Source organism: Oncorhynchus kisutch, linkage group LG20, assembly GCF_002021735.2.
Source record: "Oncorhynchus kisutch isolate 150728-3 linkage group LG20, Okis_V2, whole genome shotgun sequence".
Lineage (NCBI taxonomy): Eukaryota > Metazoa > Chordata > Actinopteri > Salmoniformes > Salmonidae > Oncorhynchus > Oncorhynchus kisutch.
In genome coordinates, this window is record NC_034193.2 from 47,690,923 (window position 1) to 47,708,796 (window position 17,874).

The 17,874-nt window shown below is 44.7% G+C and overlaps 1 protein-coding gene across 1 annotated transcript in view; it reads left to right on the forward strand.

Annotated features, from left to right (window-relative positions):
* The window catches only part of LOC109877965 (E3 ubiquitin-protein ligase NEURL1), a 60,997-nt gene that overhangs the window by 38,821 nt on the left and 4,302 nt on the right, over window positions 1–17,874 (forward strand). Inside the window, exons 4-5 of the mRNA XM_031799598.1 lie at window positions 3,853–4,575; window positions 16,223–16,402. Of these exons, the coding sequence (XP_031655458.1) occupies window positions 3,853–4,575; window positions 16,223–16,402 (903 nt within the window). The remainder of the gene's footprint in view (window positions 1–3,852; window positions 4,576–16,222; window positions 16,403–17,874) is intronic.

Sequence of the window (17,874 nt, forward strand, 5' to 3'; positions counted from 1 at the left end):
AGGTGAAATAAATAAATAAATAAAAAAGGCTACTTTGAAGAATCTCAAATATTATATTTCTGGTTACTACGTGATTCCATATGTGTTATTTCATAGTTGTGATGTCTTCACTATTCTACAATGTAGAAAATAGTTAAAAAAAAACGTGAATGAGTTGGTGTGTCCAAACGTCTGACTGGTACTGTACATGTCTTTATTTTTGGTCCGCGGGCCCCAGTTGCCCATCCCTGGTCTAGAGAGTGAGAGTTCATCCAGCATTGGAATCAGGGCTGGCTTTGGGGATGTTAGAAGTTAGTATGCCTGAGCAGCACACATACTCCCACCGCCAAGGGAGAATCCCTTTCCTTCCCCAATCATTTGGCTTAAGTATGTTGCCATGTGCTTTTGTCTCCTCGCCTCATTAGGAAATACTTCATTGACCAGGAGCCTCTCTGCGTTCGACTGTTTGGGAAATTAAAAGTTTTATTAAATGGAATCTTCCTTTACATTAGCCGGTCTGCGGCATCCACTAAGGGCCTATTGGACACTACAGTAGGGGAGGATAGAGGAAGTGGGAAGCATCAGATTGAATAAAAAGCTAGCGGTAGTCATCTCTCTCTCTGCTAGCCTCGGGCGCTAACAGTGCTAACTGCACTGCGTGCTTTTTGGGCGGGCTGTTAGTTTAACGGTCGATTAGCAGTCACTGAGACGAGTGCACGCTTTTTCAAGCCACTGTTCCATCCATGTTGTACTCCCAACAAAGATCAAATAGAACAATTAAAGTCCCGTAGTCTCGTGATACATTAATACCGTCAGTTTCCAGAGCCGTCTGTGCATTAGCCGCTAATGCTAATTGACACTTGACATGACTTTGAGGCAAACTGAGCTGCCATCTTGGATTTAAAGGCGGGAACTGATCAAAGGGATGGCAGTTAGTTGGAGGCTGATCTACGTTGAATCAGCACTGCTAAACAGGAGGATCACACACTGTAAGGTGTCTTTGTCCTCTGGTCTTTTGATAGACTAAATGAGCACCTATAACCCTAATGATGTCATCTGTCAATCACGCACAGTATAGTATGTGAAGGGAGCAAGTGTGGCTCAGTTGGTAGAGTGTGGCGCTTGCAACCCCAGGGTTGCCGGTTCGATTCCCATGGGGGGGTGGAGTGTGAAAAGGTATGCACTCACTACGGTATGTCACTCAGGATAAGAGCTCTTGCTAAATTACTCAAATGTCAAATTAGTATAGAAAGTCAATTGTTGCCTCTTAGTAGGCCACTGAAATGTTCCCTTACAGTTCCTCTTTGAAATGATTTAGTGAGGTTTGATTGAATGATCTGGTATTGGGTAAGAGTTGGATCCTGGTTTGACTCTAACATTTATTGCAGCCAGCACTGAAACAGAAATCTCTCCTTTTCCCTGTACAATCTGGACATAATCTTCTTAGTGAACAACAAGAAAGACGAAGGTCTGATAATCTTGCCGGCTTGGTCAGCCTGACGGGTCGCAACCGGTTCTCAATTAGACTTTCCTCACCGCATTTGACAGCATAGGTTCTCTGGCTGTTGTTAACACAGTTAAATGTCATACCGTTCATCACATTTAAGTGGACAAAGGAATGTACACCAAAATGCTGAATAGCTCACAAATGGACAGCAGTTGGTTTGCTGGCACACATTCAAATGCACTACATTGACTTGCCAGGCATTAACGTTTGTACGGTGTCCATATTAGGACAAAATACATTTTAATTTTTTCAAATGGAAGATAATCCCACTCTGGCCAGGGTCCCTTTCAGCCCTTTCAGATGGGACAGGCTAAGAGATTTTAGCTCTCTGTGGTTTCACTGCTGTTATTAGCAGAAACACACACACACACACACACACACACACACACACACACACACACACACACACACACACTCAGGCAGGCTGTCTGGCAGGCCTTGTGAGAGTAGTAATTAAGGGGTAAGAGGTTTATCTATGTCCAGAGCTGGTCCTGGCCTCTAAAAGGCTTTCTGGGACAGGCCTCAGAGGGAGCAGTGGGTAAAATGGGCCTGGCTGCAGACTAGACCTCTCCTGGGAGGACTGGTGGATGCTGGCTTTTATCCTCCTCTCTCTCTCTCTCTCTCTCTCTCTGTCTCTGTCTCTGTCTCTGTCTCTGTCTCTGTCTCTGTCTCTGTCTCTGTCTCTGTCTCTGTCTCTGTCTCTGTCTCTGTCTCTGTCTCTGTCTCTGTCTCTGTCTCTGTCTCTGTCTCTGTCTCTGTCTCTCTCTCTCTCTCTCTCTCTGTCGCTCCCTCGCTCTGAATGATGGGGTCTCCTTCTATCTCAAAAGAGGTGGTCACTCGCTATCCTTTTCTGGTAGTCCCGCTTTCTCTCTGTCTCGTTCTCTCGCTCTTTGAGTGATGGGCTCTCTCCTTATCTTCTGCCCTCTGAGGAGGTGGTCAACAATGTCATTTTCTTTCTCTTTCCCTCCCCCGCTTACCTTGCTATCCATCTCCCCAATCTCTCTCTCTCTCTCTCTCCATCAACAAGGTAGTCAGTCTGGTCACTCATTTTCCTTATCCACTTACACCCTCTGAGCAATGACTGTCCCTCTTCTTTGTCCCTCCCTTCCCCTCTCCCCCCTCCCTCTCCCCCTCCTGCTTCTCTCTCTGTCTGAGTGATGGGGATGTCTCTTCAGCGCCGCCAGGGGTGTAATCATTAGTCGTAACCGTAGGAAACAGTTGCAAACGGAAAACGTTTCGCAACGAAAACGAGAGTTTCTATTTGACAAATTCAGGTACTGTAGGTGCCTCCCCATTTCGTTCCATTTTCTCCCATTTTGGTTATGTTTGGCTCCTATTGAATACACCCCAGGGCTAATTCTCCCAATGCTGGGCTGATGGGGAGTGGAGGGGGTTACACATTTAGAGACCTTATTTTCAGGCAGGCAGCTGCCCAGCAGGGGTGGGGTGGGGAGGGGGGAGACTATAAGCAGGGCATTCTCTCCCTGTGTGTGTGTGTGTGTGTGTGTGCGCGTGCGTCCGTGCGCCACTACTACCCACCCTACTGTGTGAAGGGGGACATGTGTTGGCAGATATAAATGGCTCACTGTAGAGGGATGATACTGTACTATGGACTGCTGGGAATGCAGAAGGAGGGAGCTCCACACACACACGGACACACACATACACGGTCTCACAAACACTAATTCCTTTCTTGGTATCATCCAAGGCTGGTTAATTAAGCACTTTGTCCTCCTCGTGTGAAATGAGCTGATTCTGCTCCCTGCTGATATTAAAGCACTCAACCAAATCTGTAGGTTTTTTTTTCAAATTAATTTCTACATCTTTAAACAAGCTAAATGACACTTTCCTCTGCTGCTGTACCAGCTAATTAGCAATATCCTACATCTCGTACTAGTTTGTGACATCAGCCAATTTCGGCTTTTTCTTTCGTGCTTGGCTTGTCTCTCTTCCTTTAATTCTCTCTCTGTTCCTCTCTGTTTCTCTCTCTTTTCAATTCAAGGAATATTCCAAGGTTGGCAAAACAATACATTGTGACAGAAACGGCTGTATAAACTGTCAAATAATTCTAACACTAACAAATGACAACACTGCAACACTGCAGTATTCTTATTAGTTGACTATCCCTCATTTTATCTCTTCGTCTCTTTCTTAGATATAATGGTCTCTCTTTCTCTTTATATTTCAACACAATTTACAATGATTATAGACACTAAAATTGGCTCTCTCACTCTCTCTCTCTCTCTCCCTCGCGCGCTCTCTCTCTCTCTCTCTCTCTCTCTCACTCTCACTCTCACTCTCACTCTCACTCTCACTCTCACTCTCACTCTCTCTCCCTCTCTCTCTCCCTTCTTCTTTTCTTCCAGAGAGTGAGATGGTCCCTCCCGACTTCCTCCGTCCCCGCTCCTTCACCACCGTACGCTCCTCTTCTCTCCGCCGCGAGGCAGATGACTCCCGCCTCTCTGTCAGCCTCTGTGACCTCAACCTGCAGCAAGTGGACGGCTCTGGCCCAGCTCACCCACATAACCACGCCCATCTCCACCTGGCCCCTCCCTCCGCCTCCTGCCCCATCCCCCAGAACTCCCTCAACACCCAGCAGTCCTCTGTCCTCCCACACTCCCTCGAAAGCGACCTCCATTTCCACGCCCTCCGCGGTGCCCACATCAAGACGCTCGACGAGCAGACGGTGGCGAGATCCGAGCACGCCAGAGAGGAGCGAACGCTCGTCTTCACTGACCGGCCACTGCGTACCGGCGAGACCGTGTTTATCAAGGTGACCAAGTCGAGCCCGGCTAGGTCGGGATCGCTGTCCTATGGCGTGACATCATGCGACCCCGCTGTGCTGCGCCCTAGCGACCTGCCCTACAACCCGGAGGCGTTAGTCGACCGCAAGGAATTCTGGGCCGTGTGCCGAGTGCCCACGCTGCTCCAGAGCAGTGATATACTGGGCTTCCTGGTCAACCAGGAAGGGGAGGTGATCTTGAGCCACAATGGCACCAATGCAGGGATGCAAGTGTGTGTGGACAACTCCCGGCCCCTGTGGATGTTCTTTGGTCTGCACGGAGCCGTCACTCAACTCAGGATACTGGGTAAGTCAGAATGACTGTTATATTATACAGGTAAATGCCAAAATAAAGGAAACACTAACCTAACTTGTCTTAATAGGCCGCTGGGCCACCGCACGTGTTTCCTTTAATTTGGCAGTTACGTGTACTTAGAGTACTTCTCTCTACTATTACTTGTATGCTCTGCGTGGGGCCAGGAGTTTTCCCTATTTATGTTACCTGACTAGGGAAAACTCCAGGCCCTAGCTATGGACTGTAGGGGCTAGGGGACTTTTCCTGATCAAGTCACATGGTCTGGTCCTGGCCTTTAATACTACAGTGTCTACAGTACTACAGGCCCTAGGAGGGTTGAATCTGACATGGTATAAACTTTTTCGTTTATCCATTCATGATCGATCGTAAGCCATGGATTTAGGGCCCCACCTGCATCACAGAGCTCAGAGGTGTACACTTATGTCATGTGCTTCAATACAGCGTCTTGACACAGGAAGTCAGATCCAAATGCACTTCTGAAGGTATCGATGGGGAGCAAAGTAGACGCTGTCTCACGACCTGCCACAATAAATAACAGGAAGAGAGGGAACAAGTGAAAGGAGGCGTGTGGGAGCCAGGCCCTGCAACCTAGCGGCCGCAACACGTCTTCTCCTGTCTGTATGGTGTGTGTGTGTGTGTGTGTGTGTGTGTGTGTGTGTGTGTGTGTGTTTGCATGTGTGTGTATGTGCTTGCGACCTACTCACAGCGGAGGAAACGTGTCTTCGCTGCGGGACACACGCTACCTCTCAGCAGTATGCCGAGAGCCCCCATGCTTGATTACACACTCTAAATACAGATAATGAACACGAAGTGGGAAAGATGTGTGGGTGAGCGGGAGGCCGTATGCTTCATTTGCAATATGCCAAACATAATGTATTTCTGCCGTGGCAGGCAGGTGTGCCTAAAGTAGCTACAACTGTGCTTTTAGACTTTTTGAGAGGTGAATTGCTGCGCTCTTTATATTTTTTGGACTTACAGATGTAGGATCTTAGTTTGAGCGAGGTTGCTACGGAGGAAAATCAACCTGCAGCAACAGTAAATGTGAATTATTATGTGGGTTATACGAAGAAAATCTAGTGTGAAATCTCAAAGTGGAAATTTTAAAAATCAAATGATCAAATGTAGATCCTACATCTGTAGGCCCCCTATCAAGCCAACTGGTGCACAAGATCCCTCTTTACATAGTCTGTGAAAAGGGCAGACAAACGGTCAAAACTAAAGAACAGCGAATGTTCACTCCTATATCCTTCTATGACATATTGAGCCATAATTACATGCAAATGAAAATTTGGCAGAGCGTTTCCGGAGATTGGACAAGCGGAAATTAAAAAATGACACATCTTTGTTAGGTGTATCATGTAGAAGGACTGGGAAGGTTGATGGCCTGTCTTATTTTAGCAGTCCAATTACGAAGCCACACAACCAAATCAGGCACAACCCCATCAACGTGTCATCATTGTTTTGCTTCTCAGGACGAATCAAGCTCCGGCTAAATATATCCCTCTATCCTCTCAGTGAAGTAAAGGAGGGAGGGATAGAGAGAGAGAGAGAGACAGAGAGAGAGAGAGAGAGAGACAGAGAGAGAGAGAGAGAGTTACAGAAACTACACCTTACAGTGCTGATATATAATGCTAACATGGTATTTTCATTAAGTGCTGCTTGTTTGCTCACCTGTAAATTGCCCTCATACTAACACGCTTATTCTCCATGCAGCCATGGAGGTCACAGCAGTTAGCGAGGCATCGACATGCCCTCATGCCGCCCTGTTAGCACTGTTCTCATTATATTACATTACACAGCCGCCATTTTGGATCTGGTCTGCTCCTTTAGGCACTCTGGAGACACACAGGGAGGTGGCTGACAGCGCGATCAATGAAAGCCACATCAATACATTACACTTAGGGCTGCAGCGCATACTACACACTTTCTGAGGCTGGAGTGTGGCTCTGGGGTATTGATAGATCGGGCAACCGCAGTGGCACTAAGCCAACGGTCAATACTATGGGCCTACATGAAAACTGCACAGGAAATGCACCCCTATGGGTCTTCTCACCGTGCTTTTTTTTTTTTTACTAGGAACTCGTTAGCTGCATAGGGAGATGGTTATGGTGTTGTGGTTTGTTCTGATAGTCTGTTGTACTAGTACATCACACGTGCTTTTAAAAACATTTGGCTAGAGCACCACGGCTACTTCTTCCGTTTTTTTCAAGGAGTTCAAGGAAGTTCTCTTGTTGACAACAGAACTGCCTGAATACTGCTGAGTTTCTTTTAGGACGGATCACCTTACGAGGAGTTTACGGCAACATGAAGCGGCCGTTCTAGAGACTCTGCACTACAATCATTCATCCGAACAAATCTAGGAATTCCTTCTGACCCTGATAGATAGTAAATCACCTTTATATTCCAATTGTTCAACCTTAGGAAGTGTCTTGCCTGTTTATGTGACGGCAGGTCTGAATGTGTTTTTATAGGCTTTAAGGTTTACCTGAATTTGTCCCGTGGGGCTGCGTATACATTTGGGAGTGCTCCTTTAAACTGGCTTAAGCTGTGTGTGTTGTGCACTAACATGAGGTCCACTAATTCCTGAGCTCCCCTAGTGGGGGAGTGCCCTTGGTATGGTGAGTGAACACCGAAGGTCAAGTATTAGGGCTCCTAGCTAGCGTGCCCACTAAGAAGCAACAATTTGATATTCAGAGAGAATGAACGAACAAATGAATGAATTCGTTAATGATTGAACAGTTCACGAATGAATGATTAAGAGTAATGAATAAATTAGTGAATGGATGATTGGATAAGCAAATGAAAGAACAAATGAATGTGAATTATTATGTGGATTATAATCAATGTTGATTATAATCAACACTACACATTTTAAATGTCCTGCGTTGCAGGAAAGCTGTCCTGCAAAAAGAGTGATCAAATGAAGGTCCTACATCTGTAAATGGGGAGACTGATGGTGTGATAGTGGAGGAGATGTTAGAGGGAGGGAGAGAACAGCAGTAGAGAAATAGGACACTATTACTCTGACACTCTCCCCATACATTATAGATTCCATTAGAATGTCAGCTCGTTCACGCTCAAGTGAACAGTCTCGCCCGGCACCCACAGCTACTCCAGCCACTGTAATTCTCTCTTTCTTTCTTTCTTTCTCCCTCGTTCTTTTCTCCCTCCTTCAGACTGAAACATTGAAACATCCTTGGGTCTGGCATGGTTGGCCGTTTATTCACATTTCCTGACGTCGCTCTCTCGCTCTCTCTTCCTCTCTCTCTCGCTCTCTCTCTCTCTCTCTCTCTCTCTCTCTCTCTCTCTCTCTCTCTCTCTCTCTCTCTCTCTCTCTCTCTCTCTCTCTCTCTCTCTCTCTCTCTCTCTCTCTCTCTCTCTCTCTCTCTCTCTCTCTCTCTCTCTCTCTCTCTCTCTCTCACTCTCTCTCTCTCTCACTCTCTCACTCTCTCTCTCACCTTCTCTCACTCTCTGTGTCTAGTGACTCTGATGTCCTTCTCTTCCCTAGCAGTTATACACACACACACCACTGGACTTTAATGAGCGATAAAGGGCAGCATATGACGTGAGTTAGTATCATCCAGCGCGGTCTGTGCTTACAGTGAACATGATCTCTCTAGTCTCTACTACACACACACACACACACACACACACACACTTTCCATGACATAGACAGACCAGGTGAATCCAGGTGAAAACTATGATCCCTTATTGATGTCACGTGTTAAATCCAGTGTAGAGGAAGGGGAGGAGATTAAATCATATTTTTCAAGCCTTGAGACAATTGAGACATGGATTGTTTATGTGATTGTGTATGTAGGGTGAATGGGCAAGACAAAATATTTCATTTCCTTTGAACGGAGTATGGTAGTAGGTGCCAGGCGCACCGGTTTGTGTCAAGAACTGCAATGCAGCTGAGGTTTTCACACTCAACTGTTTTCTGTGTGTATCAAGAATGGTTCACCACCCAAAGGACATCCGGCCAACTTGACACAACTGTGGGAAGCATTGGAGTCAACATGGGTCAGCATCCCTGTGGAATGCTCTCAACACCTTGTTAAGTCCATGCCCCGACGAATTGAGGCTGTTCTGACGGCAAAGGGGGAGTACAACTCAATATTATGAAAGGGGCCTTAATGTACACACACACACACACACATATACACACACACCGCCCTACAGATACCAACATCTGATAGCAGGGATGTTAAGATGTCAGGGCTATAAACACATGGATGTTAAGATGTCAGGGCTATAAACACATGGATGTTAAGATGTCAGGGCTATAAACTCCTGGATGTTAAGATGTCAGGGCTATAAACACCTGGATGTTAAGATGTCAGGGCTATAAACACCTGGATGTTAAGATGTCAGGGCTATAAACACCTGGATGTTAAGATGTCAGGGCTATAAACACCTGGATGTTAAGATGTCAGGGCTATAAACACCTAGATTTTAAGATGTCAGGGCTATAAACACCTGGATGTTAAGATGTCAGGGCTATAAACACCTGGATGTTAAGATGTCAGGGCTATAAACGCCTGGATGTTAAGATGTCAGGGCTATAAACACCTGGATGTTAAGATGTCAGGGCTATAAACACCTGGATGTTGCAAAACATTTTCCAGCACCAGAGCACTAATAAAATCACTCACTGCATGTCGGGCCAGATAATATCCTGTCTCTCACACACACTCTCCACATGCCTGCAAGTATGTATAGTGTAGAGAATCATTGTACCATTTAAACCGCTGTGAAATATCGTTTCCATAAACAAAAATATTGTGTTTTCAGCTGATTGAAACTGGAGTAATAGACGCAAAAATAAAACAAAGCACAGGAAGCATAGAAACCACATCTGATCTACTGCTTGTTTTCAATGAGAATGACAGATCTATAACTCTCATTGGTCAGGTCGCCCAAAAAGTGACATATTGCAGCTTTAACTATATATACAGTATATACTATCCTATATATAGATTTGACCAATTACCATTGAGAGCCTAAATGTAGAAAATCCTGACAACAAACTTAAAGACCACCCATATACGGTCGCCAAACCTCTCAAAGCTCTTAAAGTTTCTTTGGATATCGTGTTTCAGAAAGCTCAATGGATGTAGAAAGATAAGCAACCACTTTTACAACCCCAGTCTCCTCTTTTCCTCCTCCCATCTTCCCCTCCTCCTATTCATCAGTCTACCACTGAACAGATCCCTAGAAGGATATCCCACACTCCTCTTTTAAGATGTAGAGACTATGATGACCTAAGGTCACTCACTATATGACAACAAAGGACATCCTCAGTCACAACCATGACTGTAGGGCCAAGCGGCCATTTTGAAGCCACAACCCCATCAAGGTGCTGCGACAGTGTGTGACCCAGTGTTGTTGAGTCAAAGTATGTCCCAGTCTCAGTGTCACATAGCCCACATTCCTCAGAATCCTCCCATAGCAGACTGCTTTAGAGGATCTGGACAAACATACTCTTCTTAATAAACACCTTGTGTCCCAAATGGCACCCTATTCCTTATATAGTGCACTACTTTTTACTAGGGCCCATAGAGCTCTGGTCAAAAGTAGTGCAGTCAAAAGTAGTGCACCACATAGGGAATAGGGTGCCATTTGGGAGGCGGAGAGTGAGCCGCCACAGCTGTCTACAGTCCCTCTCTAAATTAATCTGGGAGTGAACAGGAGGATCAGGGCCGGGCTCCACTGATCCCAGGTCAGCTGCTGAGGACAAGCAAGATAGGGGATTAAAATGGGAGAGATGGAGGACAGCGAGAGGCTCGGCACCACCACCACACCTCTGGGTTAGAGTCCACAGGGGGACCTGTCAGCGTAGTAGTAATGTGATCATAGGGGGACTCTGAATAGTAGTGGTAGTTTATAAGGAGGATAAGGGTGTGTCCGTACGAACTAAGGGTAGTTATGGGAGTGTGCGTTATACATAGACATTCTACAAATGACCATCTAAAAACACACCGCACAAACACACACACACTTAGACATATACACACACACACACTGAGGAACCAAGAGCCTAGGGGCACCAGAGCAACCCTCTACACAAACAAACAGCCCAGGTCTTAACCCTCCTCTCCAACTATACCAGCACATACAGCCCCATTTAGAAAACCTCAAAGACTCCACAAGACTTGTACAGTGCAGCCTACCACATGACGTAATGCACCATGTCAGTCAGTCATCAGGTAACAGAGATCAGTATTACAGCCAACATGGGTCCTAAGGCATTATGTTAGCATTATCGCAGAACCAAAATGGCCACCTAGTCCAGTGGTTCCCAACCAGGGGTACTAGGACCCTTGGCGGTACTTGGCCTATCCACATGGTGTACTTGTGAAGACTCATGAGACCATAGGCCGACTGATAAAATGCACGAGTGGGTAAAGTTGAGTTGGTGGTACAGTAAGCGAAAAGGTTTGGGAACCACTGGCCTAGTCGACAGCCTCTCCAGTGTTCGTGAGCATAGAAAGACAGCCATTTTTGATCTGGCCATAGATCAAACGCTCTCAGAGAGATGCCAGAAACGGTGGCCGGTCACCATGTTGTCAGCTGACGGCAGTCTTAATGATGGACCACGGGCCACACACCAGACGACTCATTTTTCACATTCTTCCGTCATGCCATCCAGAAAAACAGACATAGTGAGCTGAGAAAGACCATGGAGGTCACTCCCAGTTACCACAGTCCCCATAGGCTTTGATGAACTATTCCTCCTCTCATCCCTTGTGTCTTAAAATAACATGTTTTTGCAATGTTCAAGGGTTCATTGTAGATCATTGTGGCTTGTTTGTTGCTGTTGTTGCTGATGAAGTCCCTGTTTTTGGATGGTGTGGCTTTCGGGCCGAATGGTGACTATAGCCATTTCCATTGTTCCAATACAATTTGCAAATCTTTGAATCCTTTTTCTCTTTTAATTATGACACGTACACTCAACAAGACAGACCAATTTCATAGTAATTTACTAAACACTAAATAGTCATTCTGTTAGTGCCTACTTAAACCAAAAATAAACAATTGGTCTCATATTACAACTCCTGCGGGTCAGCACAAGACTAACAATGCCTGGATGCATACAATATGTCTACTACAATATGTCTACTACAATATGTCTACATAAATACAGTCTAGAAATAAATTACGTTTTTTTTTTGGTGTAGTATCACTTTTGATTAGGTGATCCCCCCCCCTTTAAAAAAATCAATAGTGACACTCAATCTTGCTCAGTCTATATAAATTATTACTACTCAATCACTAGCAACCATTTAACTAACCAACCGTCAAACCAATGTTAAGGAACCACTTGGTCCTCAGATACAAACATAATTTCTCGGACGTATCCTCTTTCATCCATGTACAGGCATGTACTGTATGTCTGACGTATCCTCTTCATCCATGTACAGGCATGTACTGTATGTCTGACGTATCCTCTTCATCCATGTACAGGCATGTACTGTATGTCTGACGTATCCTCTTCATCCATGTACAGGCATGTACTGTATGTCTGACGTATCCTCTTCATCCATGTACAGGCATGTACTGTATGTCTGACGTATCCTCTTCATCCATGTACAGGCATGTACTGTATGTCTGACGTATCCTCTTCATCCATGTACAGGCATGTACTGTATGTCTGACGTATCCTCTTCATCCATGTACAGGCATGTACTGTATGTCTGACGTATCCTCTTTCATCCATGTACAGGCATGTACTGTATGTCTGATGTATCCTCTTCATAGATGTACAGGCATGTACTGTATGTCTGACGTATCCTCTTCATCGATGTACAGGCATGTACTGTATGTCTGACGTATCCTCTTCATCCATGTACAGGCATGTACTGTATGTCTGACGTATCCTCTTTCATCCATGTACAGGCATGTACTGTATGTCTGATGTATCCTCTTCATAGATGTACAGGCATGTACTGTATGTCTGATGTATCCTCTTCATAGATGTACAGGCATGTACTGTATGTCTGACGTATCCTCTTCATCGATGTACAGGCATGTACTGTATCTCTTCATCGATGTACAGGCATGTACTGTATGTCTGACGTATCCTCTTTCATCCATGTACAGGCATGTACTGTATGTCTGATGTATCCTCTTCATCGATGTACAGGCATGTACTGTATGTCTGATGTATCCTCTTCATAGATGTACAGGCATGTACTGTATGTCTGACGTATCCTCTTCATCGATGTACAGGCATGTACTGTATCTCTTCATCGATGTACAGGCATGTACTGTATGTCTAACGTATCCTCTTCATCCATGTACAGGCATGTACTGTATGTCTGACGTATCCTCTTCATCCATGTACAGGCATGTACTGTATGTCTGACGTATCCTCTTCATCCATGTACAGGCATGTACTGTATGTCTGACGTATCCTCTTCATCCATGTACAGGCATGTACTGTATGTCTGACATATCCTCTTCATCCATGTACAGGCATGTACTGTATGTCTGACGTATCCTCTTCATCCATGTACAGGCATGTACTGTATGTCTGACGTATCCTCTTCATCCATGTACAGGCATGTACTGTATGTCTGACGTATCCTCTTCATCCATGTACAGGCATGTACTGTATGTCTGACGGATCCTCTTCATCCATGTACAGGCATGTACTGTATGTCTGACGGATCCTCTTCATCCATGTACAGGCATGTACTGTATGTCTGACGGATCCTCTTCATCCATGTACAGGCATGTACTGTATGTCTGACGGATCCTCTTCATCCATGTACAGGCATGTACTGTATGTCTGACGGATCCTCTTCATCCATGTACAGGCATGTACTGTATGTCTGACGGATCCTCTTCATCCATGTACAGGCATGTACTGTATGTCTGACGGATCCTCTTCATCCATGTACAGGCATGTACTGTATGTCTGACGGATCCTCTTTCATCCATGTACAGGCATGTACTGTATGTCTGATGTATCCTCTTCATAGATGTACAGGCATGTACTGTATGTCTGACGTATCCTCTTCATCGATGTACAGGCATGTACTGTATCTCTTCATCGATGTACAGGCATGTACTGTATGTCTGACGTATCCTCTTCATCCATGTACAGGCATGTACTGTATGTCTGACGTATCCTCTTTCATCCATGTACAGGCATGTACTGTATGTCTGATGTATCCTCTTCATCGATGTACAGGCATGTACTGTATGTCTGACGTATCCTCTTCATCCATGTACAGACATGTACTGTATGTCTGACGTATCCTCTTTCATCCATGTACAGGCATGTACTGTATGTCTGATGTATCCTCTTCATCGATGTACAGGCATGTACTGTATGTCTGATGTATCCTCTTCATAGATGTACAGGCATGTACTGTATGTCTGACGTATCCTCTTCATCGATGTACAGGCATGTACTGTATCTCTTCATCGATGTACAGGCATGTACTGTATGTCTGACGTATCCTCTTCATCCATGTACAGGCATGTACTGTATGTCTGACGTATCCTCTTCATCCATGTACAGGCATGTACTGTATGTCTGACGTATCCTCTTCATCCATGTACAGGCATGTACTGTATGTCTGACGTATCCTCTTCATACATGTACAGGCATGTACTGTATGTCTGATGTATCCTCTTCATAGATGTACAGGCATGTACTGTATGTCTGACGTATCCTCTTCATCGATGTACAGGCATGTACTGTATCTCTTCATCGATGTACAGGCATGTACTGTATGTCTGACGTATCCTCTTCATCCATGTACAGGCATGTACTGTATGTCTGACGTATCCTCTTTCATCCATGTACAGGCATGTACTGTATGTCTGATGTATCCTCTTCATCGATGTACAGGCATGTACTGTATGTCTGATGTATCCTCTTCATCGATGTACAGGCATGTACTGTATGTCTGATGTATCCTCTTCATCGATGTACAGGCATGTACTGTATCTCTTCATCGATGTACAGGCATGTACTGTATGTCTGACGTATCCTCTTCATCCATGTACAGGCATGTACTGTATGTCTGACGTATCCTATTTCATCCATGTACAGGCATGTACTGTATGTCTGATGTATCCTCTTCATCGATGTACAGGCATGTACTGTATGTCTGACGTATCCTCTTTCATCCATGTACAGGCATGTACTGTATGTCTGACGTATCCTCTTCATCCATGTACAGGCATGTACTGTATGTCTGACGCAGCCAGGGTCGCATTCCGACTTACGTAATGTGTCCATGTCCGTGACTTTGGAACCCAATATGTCATGTTAATCACACTGGGGCTGGGGTCTCTGAAACATGACCCCTCACCTCAGGCATCACTGGCATCCTAATATGTGCTTCTTAAACGTGGACTCGGAATTTCCATTTGTTTCCCTGCCTTCACCACAGAAACAGGGGATGTAAAATAAAAAATGTTTAAAAAAAGAGTGGAACGTAACAAACCCCTCACATATCTCCCTAAACTTCACGCTAGTAATCCCCAAAAGTTATTGAAAAGCCATTCACTTGATCATCCGATCATTCATCTGTCTATGGTATAGCACACATAGAGAAAACCCCCTCTGATCTTTGTAGGCCCATGTCTTCATAACATACCAACTCTTCTTTCAGATGCAAATAAGCTTTATTAGCAGGAATGAACAAGGCCACTGTTGCTAAAACCAGGTGAGAAAACGACACCAATAATGACAGTTTAAAAAAAAAGTATTGTAATGGTGATTCGAGAAAGGGGGGAAAAAAATTATATATTTATAATATTACCAGAGATTCTTTTTAAATGAATAAAAAAATTATAATAATACATCAAAATAGTAATAATAATCTTTATTTTTCTCGGTTCTTTATGATATAGGATCATTCTTCAATGTAGAACCTACTGGATAGTCCACTTACAGTACTAGAGGTGCCTATATTTGAGGTGCTTATAATTGAGATGGCTATATTGGAGGTGGCTATAATTGAGGTGGCTATAATTGAGGTGGCTATAGTTGAGGTGCCTATAGTTGAGGTGCCTATAGTTGAGGTGCCTATAGTTGAGGTGCCTATAGTTGAGGTGGCTATAATTGAGGTGGCTATAGTTGAGGTGCCTATAGTTGAGGTGCCTATAGTTGAGGTGCCTATAATTGAGGTGCCTATAATTGAGGTGCCTATAGTTGAGGTGCCTATAGTTGAGGTGCCTATAGTTGAGGTGCCTATAGTTGAGGTGCCTATAGTTGAGGTGCCTATAGTTGAGGTGCCTATAGTTGAGGTGCCTATAGTTGAGGTGCCTATAGTTGAGGTGCCTATAGTTGAGGTGGCTATAGTTGAGGTGCCTATAGTTGAGGTGCCTATAGTTAAGGTGCCTATAGATGAGGTGACTGTATTTGGGGTGCCTATATTTGAGGTGCCTATATTTGCGGTGCCTATAGTTGGGGTGCCTATATTTGAGGTGACTATAGTTGAGGCGACTATATTTGAGGTGCCTATAGTTGATGTGCCTATAGTTGGGGTGCCTATAGTTGGGGTGCCTATAGTTGGGGTGCCTATAGTTGGGGTGCCTATAGTTGGGGTGCCTATATTTGAACTATATGCTTTCATAACCATCTCTTTTCTCTCTGTCTGTTCTCTGGCTCCAGGTTCCACACATCTCGGGGACCAGCCCGCGCGGCCTCCCTCCAACCCCAGCTCTCCCTCCTCCTCCCCCCACACCCCCAGTGCCCTAGCCCTGGCCCTGGGTAGTGGAAGCTCCGACCCGGTCCTTAACGGAGGCCTGGGAGGCCCCAGCTCCGCGGCCTACTGTGGTGGCTCTGCGGGAGGTCTGTACCTTTCAGAGCCACTCTATTAATCAAACTATCAAACCCACTGCAGGGGGTTAAGAGAGGAGAGGGGGACACTAGGTAGCAGATGTCCTGGGTGGTGAGTCTGTTCGGTACATTGCTTCTCGTGCTGTGCAGCGGGAGGACACAATGTCTCGTCTACTGTTGTAGTTACATAATGTGAGGCTGCCTTCATAGTAGGACAACAGTGGTAAAATGGGTTTGTACTGTATTTATTGTAAGGAATGTATTGATCAACACTGTAGATTACATCCATTACATCAGTACATACACTACTGGTCAACATTTTTTAGAACAACCCCTCATTCAAGGATTTTTCTTAATTTTTACTATTTTCTACATTGTAGAATAATAGGGAAGATATTAAAACTATGAAATAACACATATGGAATCGTGTAGTAACCTAAAAGTGTTAAACAAATCAAAATATATTTTATTTTTGAGATTCTTCAAATAGCCACCCTTTGCCTTGGTGATAGCTTTGCACACTCTTGGCATTCTCTCAACCAGCTTCATGAGGTAGTCACATGGAATGCATTTCAATTAATAGGTGTGCCTTGTTAAAAGTGAATTTGTTGAATGTCTTTCCTTCTTAATACGTTTGAGCCAATCAGTGGTATTGTGACAAGGTAGAGATGGTTTACAGAAGATAGCCCTATTTGGTAAAAGACCAAGTCCATATTATGCCAAGAATAAGCAAATTGAAATGATCCATCGTTACTTTAAGACATGAAGGTCAGTCAATACGGAACATTTCAAGAACTTAGAACTTAGTTTCTTCAAGGGCAGTCGCAAAAACCATCAAGCTCATGGGGACCGCCACAGGAATGGAAGACCCAGCCTTACCTTTGCTGCAGAGGATAAGTTCATTAGTTACCAGCCTCAGAAATTGCAGCCAAATAAATGCTTCACAGAGTTCAAGTAACAGACACATCTCAACATCAACTGTTCAGAGGAGCCTGTGTGAATCAGGTCTTCATGGTCGAATTGCTGCAAAGAAACCACTACTAAAGGACACCAATAAGAACAAGATACTTTCTTGGGCTAAGAAACACGAGCAATGGACATTACACCGGTCCAATTTGAAGATTTTTAGTTCCAACCGCCGTGTTTTTGTGAGACGCAGAATAGGTGAACGGATTATCTACATATGTGTATTTCCCACCATAAAGCATGGAGGAGGTCTTATGTTGTGGGGGTGCTTTGCTGATGACACTGTTTGTGATTTATTTAGAATTCAAGGCACACAATCAGCATGGCTACCACAGCAATACTGCAGCGATACCCCATCCCATGTGGTTTGGGCTTATTGGGACTATAAATTATTTTTCAGCAGGACAATGACCCAACTCACCTCCAGGCTGTGTAAGGGCTATTTTACCAAGAAGGAGAGTGATGGAGTACTGCATAAGATGACCTTGCCTTCACAATCCCCCGACCTCAAACAGATT